Below are 13,803 nucleotides of genomic sequence, written 5' to 3'. Positions count from 1 at the left end.
TAGCTGCGCTTCATGAACTCCTGCTCCCTCTGTCTCCATTTTGTGCCAGATCACTTCTGTGCGGTAATAAAAGTACAGACTTAAGACAAAATAATTTTCCTTGTAGTTGTAAGTTAAATAAGTTGCTTCAAAAATAGCGTTCGGTTTTATTTTTTTAGAAACCGAAAGCGGTGCTTTTTGCGCCCTTGTAATTCTAACTCTGGATCTTGGCCATCGGTGAAGGAAACTCGTTAGCATCAACTCCGAGTGAGACGGGGGAAAATGGAGGAGCAGTTCATCGAAGATCCAGTTATGAAGATGGAGGAAGACGGAGAAGCGAGTGTGGAAGGACAGATACAGGCAGTCAGTGATGGAGGTCCAGGAGAAAGCGAGGGATCGAAGATTGATGCGAGTAAAAACGAGGAAGATGAAGGGTAAATGAATACACTACGAAGAATCGCTAATGGTTAGCTATAAACCTAGTCAAAACGAGCAAAATAGCTGATTTGGATAAATATGTTAGCGCTTTTGGGAATCAAATTGATTTCGTATCTATTTCAGCGTTCTTTGCATACATTTGTTCACCATATTACTAACAGCAGTATAATGTTACTAGGTGTATTTGCAAGGTTGCTAAGCTTTCATTTCGACCGAAATGATGACGTTTCTAGCTAACCTAGCCACCGGTAAAGCGAAGCCGGCTAGTTAGTTAACTCGGATTAGTTTTTATCAATTATATAACCAGTATGAACTAGTTGACACCTGTTGTTTTGGGGGGTTTTATTTGTTTGTTTTTGACAAAAATAAAGCGAACACTTCCATTGTTAGCCATAACCAACCTAAATGGGGGGGAAATGTTGAATGAAAACTGCAAAGGCCTTAGCTACAGAGCTAACCTTTTGATAATAGTTCGGTTTTCACACACTGTTGTGGCAACAAGATATTACAAGATAACATTCAGACCTTTTTGTATAGTTGTTTAAAATACAGATTGCTACCATAATTTCACATCACATAAATACAACAAATGAGCTGCTAATAAAGTAGCTAGCACGCCCCTGCGCCCAGGTTTTTTTGTAGCTGGTTATAAATAAGCGCGTGATTAATTTACATAAAATACTTCTCAAATTCTCACACGCACAATTTCACTTTTGATAAAATAACGGAAGGAGGGATTTCTGTCCCTTTCTCTTTGTTCCGTATTTCTAGATATAATGTCAGTGGGGTTATGCAAACTATGGACACAGGCATTCCAGGCAATACTAGTCGCCTAAACATGTTTTCCCACCGCATTATTTATTTTCACAAAGCATTATATGAATGCAGGTAAAGGAGAATAACATCCTCAGGATGTCACGTAGGCCTTTTGTTGTTATTTTTTATTTTTTTTTAAACATATTTAACCCGCACCCTTTTGTCCAACAGGAAAATGTTTGTTGGAGGCCTGAGCTGGGACACAACGAAGAAGGACCTAAAAGATTACTTTGCCAAGTTTGGGGAGGTTGTAGACTGCACTTTAAAGCTGGATCCTATGACTGGTCGATCCAGAGGCTTCGGCTTCGTGCTGTTTAAAGAGGCTGAAAGTGTGGAAAAGGTAGTGATCTCAAGTAGCGTCTTTTTCTGTTCAGCTCTTGGAGAGCCACCACATTGCAGACCCATAATATATAAGGAGTAAAACACAGTGGAAGGTGCTGTTATATGGAAAATAATAAACCATGCAGAGCAGAGGGTTGTTACCACCCCAAAGTTGGCAAAATGTTTTATTCCTCTTATGCCACAGCAGTTTCCAAATATTATAATTTTTGAAATTATTAATGAACACATACTTTGCAACAGTTTATAGTTACATCTAATGTTGTGGAATATCCACCAGATAATTACTTCCTGTTATCAGTTACATTATAACAGCTATAAACAGTCATTCCTTCAACAGCATCTCTTTGTTTTCTGTTGCTTGAAGTTAATAAACCACAAAACACAGTTGTCCTAAAGACTTCTTATGGTGGAAAACTTACTAAATATTACAGAAAGCACTGACACCAGAGACTCATTCAGTAAATGAAAAAACATTTCCTTACAGAATATGTCACCATATCAACAATTAGGTGTTATTTTTTGTTAAATGACAACACATTTTTAAATCCATTTATTATTTGCCTTAGATAATGTACAGCCACAGCACACAAGACCCTCTGAATGAGTTTTTACTATAGAAATGATAACGTATTAACTGTTTAAATGAGTGCAAACATGTGACGCTGCAGTGTTGTGGAATTTTTGCAGTATTCCAGGAGTTTAACACTTCCAATCCTAAGCACTTCCTATTATTTCACTTATTATTTACATACTGTTCTTATTTGCAGTAGAACATCTTTTCTCTTTACATAATATATTCACTCACCAAGTAGTAATGATGCTATGTCATCTATTGGTTGCAGGTTATTCAACAAAAAGAACACAAACTTAATGGAAAAGTGATTGACCCAAAAAAAGCAAAAGCCATGAAGTCCAAGGAACCTGTGAAGAAGATCTTTGTTGGTGGCATTTCACCAGACACTCCTGAAGAGAAGATCAGAGAGTATTTCCATGCTTTTGGAGAGGTGTGTAAAAAAATCTTCAAATGCCTTTTAGATTTTTATTCCATTGTGAACAAATGGTATGGTCTCTTCAACATGAATTACATATTTAATGAATTTTACATTAAGTAAACATAGTTAACTTGATGTTGTAATTATATTTACTCTTAAAGTGATTGCATTGATTGGTGTTTCTGTTGTCAGGTGGAGTCTATCGAGTTGCCAATGGAAAATAAAACAAATAAAAGGCGAGGATTCTGTTTCATCACCTTCAAAGAGGAGGAACAAGTGAAGAAAATCATGGAAAAAAAGTACCATAATATTGGCCTAAGCAAGGTATAGCATAATGACGCTTGGTATTACATTGATATGTACTGCATATACATATTTGTATCATTATATAATTTATAGTTTTTTGATTACCCAGAGGATTTCCCTCACCTTAATGACTTTGAAATACCCTTGCATTTATTGCGATTGTTAAAAAACTTTTATAAAAATGACCTTTAATCAGGTCAAGAAGTGTTATAAAGCCTTTGATGCAAATGTTAATGCTTGTATGCACTTGCTTTTAAACAGTGTGAAGTCAAAGTGGCCATGTCAAAGGAGCAGTACCAGCAGCAGCAGTGGGGTGGAAGAGGTGGCTTCTCTTCTCGAGGTCGTGGGAGAGGAGGTGAGTGCTGTCTATGTAGATGCAATTTTATTAGGCTCTCCTGGCACACTGAACTAACAGTACACTCACATCACTGAATTAGACATCGGCATCTGAAATTTCACGCCTGTTCATTTTCAATAAGTATTAAAAAAGTGAGTTGTGAGAACCTGATTGGGGTGAATAACCTTGAAAAAAATTTACCAGCTTCAGCCATGTAGAACTGACTAGTCTTGACTTGGGGGACAAAGACTTGCAAATGAGTCTGCTTAGTTAGTTTCAAATGACATATTCCTCCAAATAAATCTTGCACAAAAAGCTATTTAGAGCACTATGTAGAATCTGTGTAATGTAATGTATGATTTGTCGTACTGTAAAGTTAATAATAAAAGAAATGCTGTCTGGCAGAAGGCTTCCCACACGATGTCTGTGCTCATGGCAAATTACAAGCAAGAAAAATTTGTACTGTATAGTGAATGATTAAAAAACACATCTGCTTTGATTCCTGTCTATTTTGCTAGGTAACAGAAATAAAATCAATATCAATTTAAAATTAACTTTCATGATTAAAATGTTTGCTTGTAAACCTCACATCAAGCAGTGAGTTGAAGGTTCAGGGAGCATTTTGAGGTATTTGCACCACATGCAGTGTACCCTAAAATTTCACCTACAACTGCATTACACCCAACCGTTTAACTGCAATTCTTAACATAACAATAGTTATTTTCATTATTGTTTGAAGTATCTGTTCATCTTGTCTGCAATGTGATGACATTTTGTGACTCTCCATTTCCAGGGCCTAATCAAAATTGGAACCAGGGGTACGGAAACTACTGGAATCAAGGATATGGAAATTATGGAAACTATGGCTACAACAATCAAGGCTATGGTGGATACGGGGGCTATGATTACTCGGGTTACAACTACTACGGATATGGTGACTACAGCAGTATGTAATGCTGTTTGTGAAAACGCTGCAAAAACTCTAAGAAAATAATGTATGAAAGATTTTTTGATACTGATATAATGACAACTGTACACTAAATTACCTAAGCTTTAAGCATAGCTGTTTAGATCATTCGTGTTTTTGTTTTTGTCTGTCTTTGCTTTAACCTAAGATATAATGTAGATATTTATTGTATGAGATGTGGTGCTATGTGGAATGGGAAAGGGATGTCTTGCCTTCACAACTCATTTGTCACAAGTGCCTTGAGAGCCTTCAACAAGAGTTTAAAATGTACATCTGTAGGTCAGTTGAGAAATGACCACCAGCCAATGGCCACTTTTAGAAGAAAATAAACTATTTTAAAAAATTCATCCAGTTTACTCCAAAGATTTTTTGTCTCCTCCAATATTTGCAGAAATGTTTTATTTGAAATACAGTGTAACGTAAGTATCTAATGCAATTAACATATTTAATTACAAGTTATTTTCTAAATAATTGGCTAATTTAAACTGGATTAATAAAGTGCAATTCAGATGGTGTGTTGGTATGTGGATCTACATCATATATATCTGAAACAGAATGTTTTAAATTTTGGATGTAAGCAATTATCATCCTGCCTTGTTCATATACATTTAATAGCCACTGTTTTCTTCCTCCTATGTTCTCTGCTCAACCTGCAGACCAGCAGAGTGGTTACGGCAAATCTCCAAGGCGAGGTGGCCATCAAAACAGTTACAAGCCATACTAGCATACTACAAGCATAAGCTCCAAAACATACATACAGGTATGCAGTTGCATTACTTAACCCAAGCCATCCTTAGCCATTAACTTATGCTACATTAACCATCATATGTAATGTATTTTGTTAATTTTTGTTTTTCTTTAAAGTTTTTCACAGCACCCTGGAGTGCTTTACTGTAGTGGTTAACATAGAGACTTCAGCCTTTTGGCAATAATGTAACAGCTGGCTTTTGGCTGTTTCTTGCCTTTTTGTAACAGTAAAAAAGTTTAACAGGTACAGTACTGCTAAATGGGTACGAGAAAATAAGGATTTGCAACGAAAACACACAAAAGAAGAATGTTGTCTCCTAACTCTGACCTTGTTTGTACCTGCCAGCGGGGACTTCCTTGCAGGCCATGAGCTGACTTCCCGATTCTCTCAGGCCCGCTCAATGCGGACAGGGTACGAGAGGCGTACGCTCTCGAATGCTCCCATTTGGTATGGTCTTCCAACATCCTGTATATGAATTAAAAAAAAAACAAACAAACCCAGAAAACACATAACGGATACACCAAGCGTTAATCCTTGCTTTTTTTACATTCTGTTTAAAATTCATGGCATTTGTTTTATGTAATACATTATATTTCTGTAATTTCGTAATGTCATTTTTTACAGGTAATGGTTAAATACGACAGCACTGAAAAAAATAACTGTTTACTTTTCAAAGGATACAGCCTTCTCTGGATTTTCCAGTGTTAATATATGCACTTTTTTAATCTTACCTGTAATGCTTGCTTTTCTTTATTTATAGCTCGTGTAGCAGTAATAGCCAGTAGTCCATGAGCTAAAACCTGGTTTGTACTTGGACACCACTACGTTGGAGAATTGCTTAATTTTCATATTTGTATTGTGTGTTTTAATGACAGCGGTGGAAGAAGTTTGTTAATTTCATCTAACAAATTCTCTTTTTTTAATCTTTTCAAACCTCATAAATTTGCATGAAATGTTATTATTATTATTATTATTATTATTATTGTGAATTTTCAAATAATTAAAGGCTTTATATTTGTGTCTGGGCTTAAATTAATTATTTAAGTTTAATGTATTTTGAGATTTTTATATTATGGAATTTTTAACAAGTATTTCTAGATTATTGCATTTTCGTGTAAATTAGTAGATTTTTTTCTCGAGAAACGAGATGCTCTTTTTGTTTATGTAAATATTAATTAAATATTTTTATTTTCTGTCTTTCAGGTGGAGATATTTTGGAACGTAACATCTGAAGCAAACATCTTTGAGTCAAGGCAGATGTTTATTAAGGAGTATTAATGACAAAGTTCTTCAATTTAACTACAGCTACTGGCTGTGGACAGTATGCTTTGTCTTTATGAGCTGCCTGATGAAGGTGGATATTCTGATTAACATTTAACTTGCCCTCAGACTCAGTATAACATGCTTACTCCAGTCAAAAATAATATCTTTTTTTGTGTTAATATGCAAGTTTATGTTAGTAGAGTTTGTTAGTCCATTATTTGCAAGCATTGTGTTCCTAGGTCAGTAGTTTCTGAAATTTTCTAAATTTCTATAGTATTTATTAGTTAAAATTGATGAGTAGAAGTGCCAGTAAGTTGGTTTTTTTTGTTTTTTTGTTTTTTTCAGGCTTAGGAGTGTTTTGCTACGAAATCATTTAAATCATTTAGTGGTACTATGAATGAAATAAAATGTATCAGTTCTGAATTCAATGCATGCCACAGAGTCTCTTTATTATAAGCAGTCTGTTCTGTACAGTGTTCAGTATTTACATGCTAATTAGCATATCATGTGAAAGAATAAGTATGGTTGTACATTTTCATTTGGTTTAGGATGTTCAGTGTAAGATACAGAAAGGAAAACCTTCATAATTAATGGAATACTATGAAATACAAGCCAATACCATTACAATGCACATACAAAACAAAGGTCGGAACATAAATAGAATACATGGAGTTCAAAACACTAAACACAATCATAAACGTACTTCCTTCTCCACCTTTACCCTTCACAGAAATGTACATATTTGTCATAATAACTACAACCACTATACGGTTTCAAATGTTTAGAGGACACTGGAATTAAACTAGTGTTATTCAGTCTTGTAAAAACAAAAAATGAAATGTTGATTGATAATCTCAAGATAATGAACCCTTGCCACCTCAGTGGTTCAGTGTACTATTTATCTGATAATATAAATTTTTATACAGTAAACTTTATGCATTATATTTACATGACATTTCATTGAATGTGTTATCTCCCAAAGTAGTTATCAGACAAAAACAGCATAAATATAGGTCATAGTCTATTTTCCACTTAATTACATTTAATATGAAAACAATAAAGAAGTGCCCATATTATGTGGGAATGACTCCGGTTGCCAGAAGAATGATGAGCAAAACAATGATGAACACAATCACTCCGATTATAATCATCATTTTGGTGTTTTTCCACCAATACTTTCTGGAAACCCGTGCAGAAGTCCTTTGAAATGAGTCGGCCTGGTTGAGAGTCAACGAAAACAAATGATGTAAATTAAAATTATGGAGTAATGGAGTTATGTGGTAATACTTAGTAATGTAATTGAGATTTTATAAAGAGTAATTAAAGGCACATTATTTATGTCTTGCTATATAGTCTGGATCAATTAATAAATTTAAAAAAAAAAATTAATAACTTACAGTGGCCTGCAGATCATATGTTTTCCCCATTATGTCATCTAGTCTCTCTCCCCTCTCCAACACTTTGTTTATGTTGTCTTTGAGGATAACTTTGACATCATTTACCTGGTCCTGCACTTGATTAAGCTTACTGGAGCCTTGGGGTTGTGTATCATGCTCAGCCTATAGAGAGTATCCAAAGAATATAAAGCCTGCGATAGGTAATCTCAAAGTGAAGTTTCAGTTAATCATCACTTAATGCTAAAATACAGCATTGCGATGGGACTAATATCACATTAGACAATACATATGTATTATTTATATCTTTTAACATCAGTTATTATTAGTGCTCAACTTGTCTTTTATACATTGCTAATCATTGGCAGACAATTTAACATTAATTCACACAGCAATAATTAAACATAATATGCCTCAAAACTCATTGCAAAATGTTGTTTTTGCAATCTGTGGCATTCCTTTGCTGACATCTTGCCGACATTTGCCTTCACTTCCCTCCTGAGCGGACCATGAACTTCCTCTATTTGTTAAATGAGTGATGAAATAGACTTTGGTGTACTTTACAGCTTTTTATATTCCCAGTGTAACTTCATTTTGTAACCTTTTTTGTCTCCATACTTCATACTTTATTTTTGGTACACTTCTGCTGTTATTGTATATTGTACTCTCTATCCTTAAGGACTTAAAAAGAGCTAACAGGTTGGTTCTAACCTTAAGCAAATAAGTGCACAATCACAAGGCAAACAGAATAAGGAAACAGTTTCACTTACCATATTCGTACTTCTCAGATGCCACCTAAAACGTTCTGTACGTGAAAGATCTTAATACCACCAACTTTTTTTTTAAACAAACTCTCTAACATTGATTAACAGATACAGGATATAGTTTGTATACCAGGCTGTTGCGAGCTACAACACAAGCCTGAGCAAGCAGACAGGAAGGCTTCAGACCTCATTTGCACACAAGGCCACCCCTCCTAGTCTGCGTGTACATTAACAACTGCTGGATATCTGCGGACTGCCTACTGGCCTCAAGTCAGCCAATCATTCAGCCAAGGCCTAGCATATGCTAGGTCAAATACCTGATGAAGCATACGTATTTACTATACTCATATGACTGGGCAAAGGGCACTGTCCTTATCAGAGGACTATTAACAAAGGCAATAAAGAGGTGGAAAGTAATAAAAGAACATGGTCTTCCAATCTGCCACTTGTCAAGGACTATTAAATTTGAGAATGTGGTGCAACACTGCAACATAATTTAATCAATCACTCAACATTTATTTCTATAGCACATTTAAAAACAACACAAGTTGATCAAAGCGCTTTACACTCCCACAATTACAAAACACCAAAACACACATACAATAAAACACACAAAACTCATCACTATTCAATCTCCATGCATCTAAGGACAATTACAGAGTGGAGATGCATTTTCAACATAGATTTAAAACATTCACTTGAGTCACAGGATCTAATATGTAGGGGGAGGCTTTTTCGGAGGAGTGGCACTACCACCGAGAAAGCACAATCTCCTTTAGTTTTCAATCGAGATTTTGGAACATTTAAAAGCATACTCTGAGACGATCTTACAGGTCTGGCAACACTATGATGCTGTAACAGGCTAGAAATATATTCTGTTGCAAGTCCGTGTAAACCTTTCAAACCATTATCAAGACCTTGTATTGCACTCTAAAATCAACAGGAAGCCAGTGTAGAGAAGCCAGCACTGGAGAGATACTGGAGCATTTCCTTGTGCCATTCAACGGTCTGGCCACTGCATTTTGCACCAACTGCATCCGTGAAAGCATATTCTTAGACAACCCCAGATATAAAAAAAATTACAGTAATCCAGTCTGGACGAAATAAAAGCATGAATCACAATTTCCATATTATTGAAAGAAAAGACTCTTTTCAATTTGGCAATGCCCCTCAATTGAAAGAAACTACCTTTTGCCATGGCATTTATTTTAAGCAGGGTTCCTCACCTGCGTATTAACATTGGAGGCTAAAGGGTCAAGATGTAGGGAAAGCTGTTTGGTTAACTTTGATGGACCAAAAAAACACCAATTCAGATTTTGACTCATTAAGCTGCAGGAAACTGGATGCCATCCACACCTTCATTTCATCTAAACAATTAAGCGAAGATGTAAGTTTGGAGTTATCATTACATTTCAGAGGTAGATACAACTGGGTATCATCTGCATAATAATGATATGCCACATTGTGTTTTTGACAGATTAATCCCAAAGGGAGCATATACAAAGAAAACAGCACAGGGCCAAGTCAAAAACCTTGAGGAATCCCAGATGAGATAAGCCGAGAGGAGGAAATAGAGCTCCCTAATTCCACAGCAAAGGTTCTCCCATAAATAATAGGATGAGAACAACTTGAGGGCAAACCCCTTGATAGCCCCTCCCTTTGGAAAGATAACAGCTCTGAGTCTTCTCCTATAATGCCTGATGAGGTTGGAAAATACATGGCAAGGGATCTGAGACCATTCCTCCATACAGAATCCTTCAAATTTCGAGGTCCATGCTGGTGGACTCTCCTCTTCAGTTCACCCTATAGGTTTTCTATGGGTTTCAAGTCAGGGGACTGGGATGGCCATGGCAGGACCTTGATTTTGCTGGAAGATCCAACCATGGCCCAATTGAAGCTTTCTGGCAGAGGCAGTCAGGTTTTCATTTAATATCTGTTGATATTTTATAGAGTCCATGATGCCATGTATCCTAACAAAATATTAGAAAAACAGCCCCAAAACGTTAAAGAGCCACCACCATATTTAACTGTGGGCATGAGGTGCTTTTCCATATGGCTACCTCTCTATGTGCACCAAAACCACCTCTGGTGTTTATTGCCAAAAAGCCCTATTTTGGTTTCATCTGACCATAGAACCCGATCCCATTTGAAGTTCCAGTAGTGTCTGGCAAACTGAAGACGCTTTAGTTTGTTTTTAGATGAGAGTAGAGCCTTTTTTCTTGAAACCCTTCTAAACAAATTGTGGTGATGTAGGTGGCTTCGGATTATAGTTTTGGAGACTTTCTGACCCCAAGATACAACTAACTTCTGCAATTCTCCAACTGTGATACTTGGAGTTTTTTTGGCCACTTGAACCATCCTCTTTGCAGTGTGTTGAGACAATACAGACACGCGTCCTCTTCCAGGCTGATTCATAACATTTCCAGTTGACTGGAACTTCTTAATTATTGCCCTGATGGTGGAAATGGGCATTTTCAATGCTTGTGCTATTTTCTTATAGCCACTTCCCATTTTGTGAAGCTCAACAACCTTTTGCCACACATCACAGCTATATTCCTTGGTCTTACCCACTGTTATGAGTGACTAAGGGAATTTGGCCTATGTGTTACCTCATATTTATACCCCTGTGAAACAGGAAGTCATGGTTGAACAATTTCCTGTCCCTAGTCACCCAGATGTACTAAAAAAATTTAAAATATCAATGGAAATATACTTAAAATATACTTTTCTCATATGAATTCATAGGGGTGCCAATAAATGTGGCACACCTATATTTAACAAAGATATTTTTCATAAACCTGTGTTGTGCTTGCAAATGTTTGATATCCATGAGAGTAGAGTATTTTTGTGATTTTTTAAACAAAATATCAAAAAGTTCAACAGTAAAGACAATTTTCCCTTTTTCATATTTTCCAAGGGTGCCAATATTAGTGGAGAGCACTATACTGTACATGACCAAATCTCTCTTCACTCTTGAATGTAGGATGTTACACAACATTTAGTGACAAGGCAACAAAATGTAGTCAGTGCTATTATGAAAGCCATCTTAAATATCTAGGGTTAGAAATGTTCACTCTTTTATAAAGGCAACATTACTGTGTTAAAAGGATGTTCAGTATGATCATACTCTAAATAACAGCCCTGGAATATAGTCTTTATGATGAAGCGATACAATGGTAGTGGGTAACATTGCCGCCTCATTGCTCCCCGGTCTGTGTGGAGTTTTGCATGTTCTCTTCATGTTAGCATGGGTTTCCTCTATGTTCCTTGGCTTCCTCCCATCTCCCAAAATATGCCAGTAGGTGGAGTGTCTATGCTTAATTGCTACTAGGTGTGAATAAGGGTGTGAATGTGTGTGCATGGTGCTATGAGATAAACCGTCGTCCCATCCCGCCTCACACTCAATGTTCCTGGCATAGGCTCAAGATCCACCACAAACCTGAACAGTGAGATTATTAATTGAACCAACTTGAAACCCTCTCTGAGGAAACACTGCATTGTATCACTGAAACAATTTCCACACAAAAATTGCAGTAAATATAACTACGCATTTTAAAGTAAAGTTTACATTGCACAAAGGATTATTCTGTATAAAAATGTAAGTAAATTTAACTAGCAGTAGGTGCAAGGTGGCTTAGTGGTTAGCATGTTCACCTCACACCCCCAGGGTTGGGGTTTGATTCCCATCGCGGCCCTGTGTGTGCAGAGTTTGCATGCTCTCCCTGTGCTATGCGGTTTCCTCCAGGTACTCCAGTTTCCTCCCCAGTCCAAAGACATGCATGGTAGGTTGATTGGCATGTTTGTAGTGTATGAATGTGTGTGTGATTGTTGGCACCCTGTACAGGGTGTACCCCACCATGTGCCTAATGATCCCTGGGATAGGCTCCAGGTTCCCTGTGAACCTGTAGGATAAGTGGTATAGAAGATGGATGGCTGTGACGTTTGAGACAGGTCTCAACCTCTATAGTCCCATTTAGTCATTTGTACAGAATCTACATGTAAACTCCACACACACACAGGGCCACAGTGGTACTCGACCCCCAACTTTGGAGCTGTGATGCAAACATGCTAACCACTAAGCCACCGTGCATTCTCCAACTTCACATAGCTACTTAACTACACCTGACTGAGAAACACAAAGTGGGTGAACCAAAAATAGCTTCATAATATAATAGCGGTAGGCGCTTAAAGGCAACATAATACACGAAGTATTGAAAACAACCCATCCACACCTCTCAAAATTAAATCAGTTTAAAATTCTGTGAATGCATATGCAAATCGATGCCAAAACCACGCCCCACATTAGTATGCAATCGGTTCAGGTGAACATTACTTCTTTCTTTTTTTTTTCTTCTAGTTTTGCTAGCACTTGCAAAATAATACTACATGTAACCCAATAAAGTGAAATAAATAAAATACACTTTGGGTTTTAGCCACATAATTTAGTACAGAACTTAAATCGATTAAGCAATTCTGGTAGTTAGATTTTTAGTGTAAAAATCACAAATTTGTTTTTGTCATATTTAACGAACGACTGAATAAAATTTTCAGTGATAGGGTTTTTTATAGCACATTTTATTTCGCCTAAGGAAAAACCAAAGAAGCCTTTGGAGTTCTATATGTAGGGTTTTATTTATTTTATTTTTTTTATTAGGCAAAATTCACGGACGGGTTCGGTATCTCAAGTCCAGAATAAACCACGCCCACCAGAGCGACTAGAGTCACGACTTTCGAGTAACCCCAGAGTGCAGTGTGGACGATGGGGCGGGGCATAAACTCAGCTTTATCATGAACCACTGGTTCTCAACCAGGGGGGCGCGGAGAGATCCGAAGTGGGGCGCGAATTTTTTCAAGAAAAAAAACAGACAGAACATAATTTGGGCACTCGGTGTATTTTGTTGCTTTTCAAATAGAATGAGCGTAAATGAAAAATATGTGTTTTCCCTCCCTCTGTATTTTCTTTTTGCTGGGGAGAGGCGGAGCTTAGCCTTTCTTTTATCTAGCTGTCAGTGCAGACCAGTGTTGCCAACTGCCAACGTTTTCCCGCTGCACTCACACCTCTCTCTGCGTCTGCTCTGTTCAGTGAGAGTCTGAGAGCCGGAGATTTAACAATGTCATGGATAACGAAATGCGCCCTTCATCCCAATTTACATCATTCACATGCGAATGTTTTTTTTTTTAGAACGCAAGACGAATGTAATGCAACATGTTAAATAGTACGTTATTACAGCCTAGTTCTCTTGTTCAAAGTATAGTGTTCAGAAACATTTTATATCATTCATGTTCCATACCTGTCTGTTATATACTTTTATAAAAGTTATTTTAAAAATCATAAGTTATGAAAAGTAATTAAAAAAGTTTAAAAAACAAAAAAACAAAAAAACAAACACAAAGGCAAAAAAAATCTATCTATCTATCTATCTATCAAAACAGATTATAGATTAGGGATAGATAGAT

General features: G+C 36.7%; 2 protein-coding genes across 7 annotated transcripts; one reads left to right on the top strand and one right to left on the bottom strand.

Moving 5' to 3' along the window:
• Positions 1 to 18: 18 nt before the first annotated feature.
• hnrnpd (heterogeneous nuclear ribonucleoprotein D) lies at positions 19 to 6,616 on the top strand. 6 transcript variants are annotated; one of them, XM_053644772.1, is made up of 8 exons: positions 19 to 413; positions 1,405 to 1,573; positions 2,418 to 2,579; positions 2,760 to 2,891; positions 3,135 to 3,228; positions 4,004 to 4,156; positions 4,834 to 4,937; positions 6,129 to 6,616. In XM_053644772.1, exons 1-7 carry the CDS (start codon positions 262 to 264, stop codon positions 4,899 to 4,901), a joined length of 930 nt encoding a protein of 309 aa, XP_053500747.1. In that variant the 5' UTR covers positions 19 to 261; the 3' UTR covers positions 4,902 to 4,937; positions 6,129 to 6,616. The 6 variants fall into 6 exon arrangements, 5 of the variants coding, with proteins under 5 accessions (XP_053500747.1, XP_053500749.1, XP_053500746.1 ...); XR_008388077.1 differs by having other exon boundaries at positions 20 to 413; positions 4,834 to 5,372; XM_053644774.1 differs by having other exon boundaries at positions 20 to 413; positions 4,004 to 4,144; positions 5,271 to 6,616.
• si:ch73-234b20.5 (uncharacterized protein LOC449923 homolog) lies at positions 6,612 to 8,570 on the bottom strand. The gene is made up of 3 exons (XM_053644785.1): positions 8,353 to 8,570; positions 7,586 to 7,747; positions 6,612 to 7,405 (listed from the first exon to the last, which is right to left on the bottom strand). Exons 1-3 carry the CDS (start codon positions 8,353 to 8,355, stop codon positions 7,262 to 7,264), a joined length of 309 nt encoding a protein of 102 aa, XP_053500760.1. The 5' UTR covers positions 8,356 to 8,570; the 3' UTR covers positions 6,612 to 7,261.
• Between the last annotated feature and the right edge of the window lie 5,233 nt (positions 8,571 to 13,803).

Source organism: Ictalurus furcatus, chromosome 16, assembly GCF_023375685.1.
Source record: "Ictalurus furcatus strain D&B chromosome 16, Billie_1.0, whole genome shotgun sequence".
NCBI lineage: Eukaryota > Metazoa > Chordata > Actinopteri > Siluriformes > Ictaluridae > Ictalurus > Ictalurus furcatus.
The sequence above is the reverse complement of the archived record's forward strand: the minus strand, read 5'-3'. Positions and strand labels throughout refer to the sequence as shown.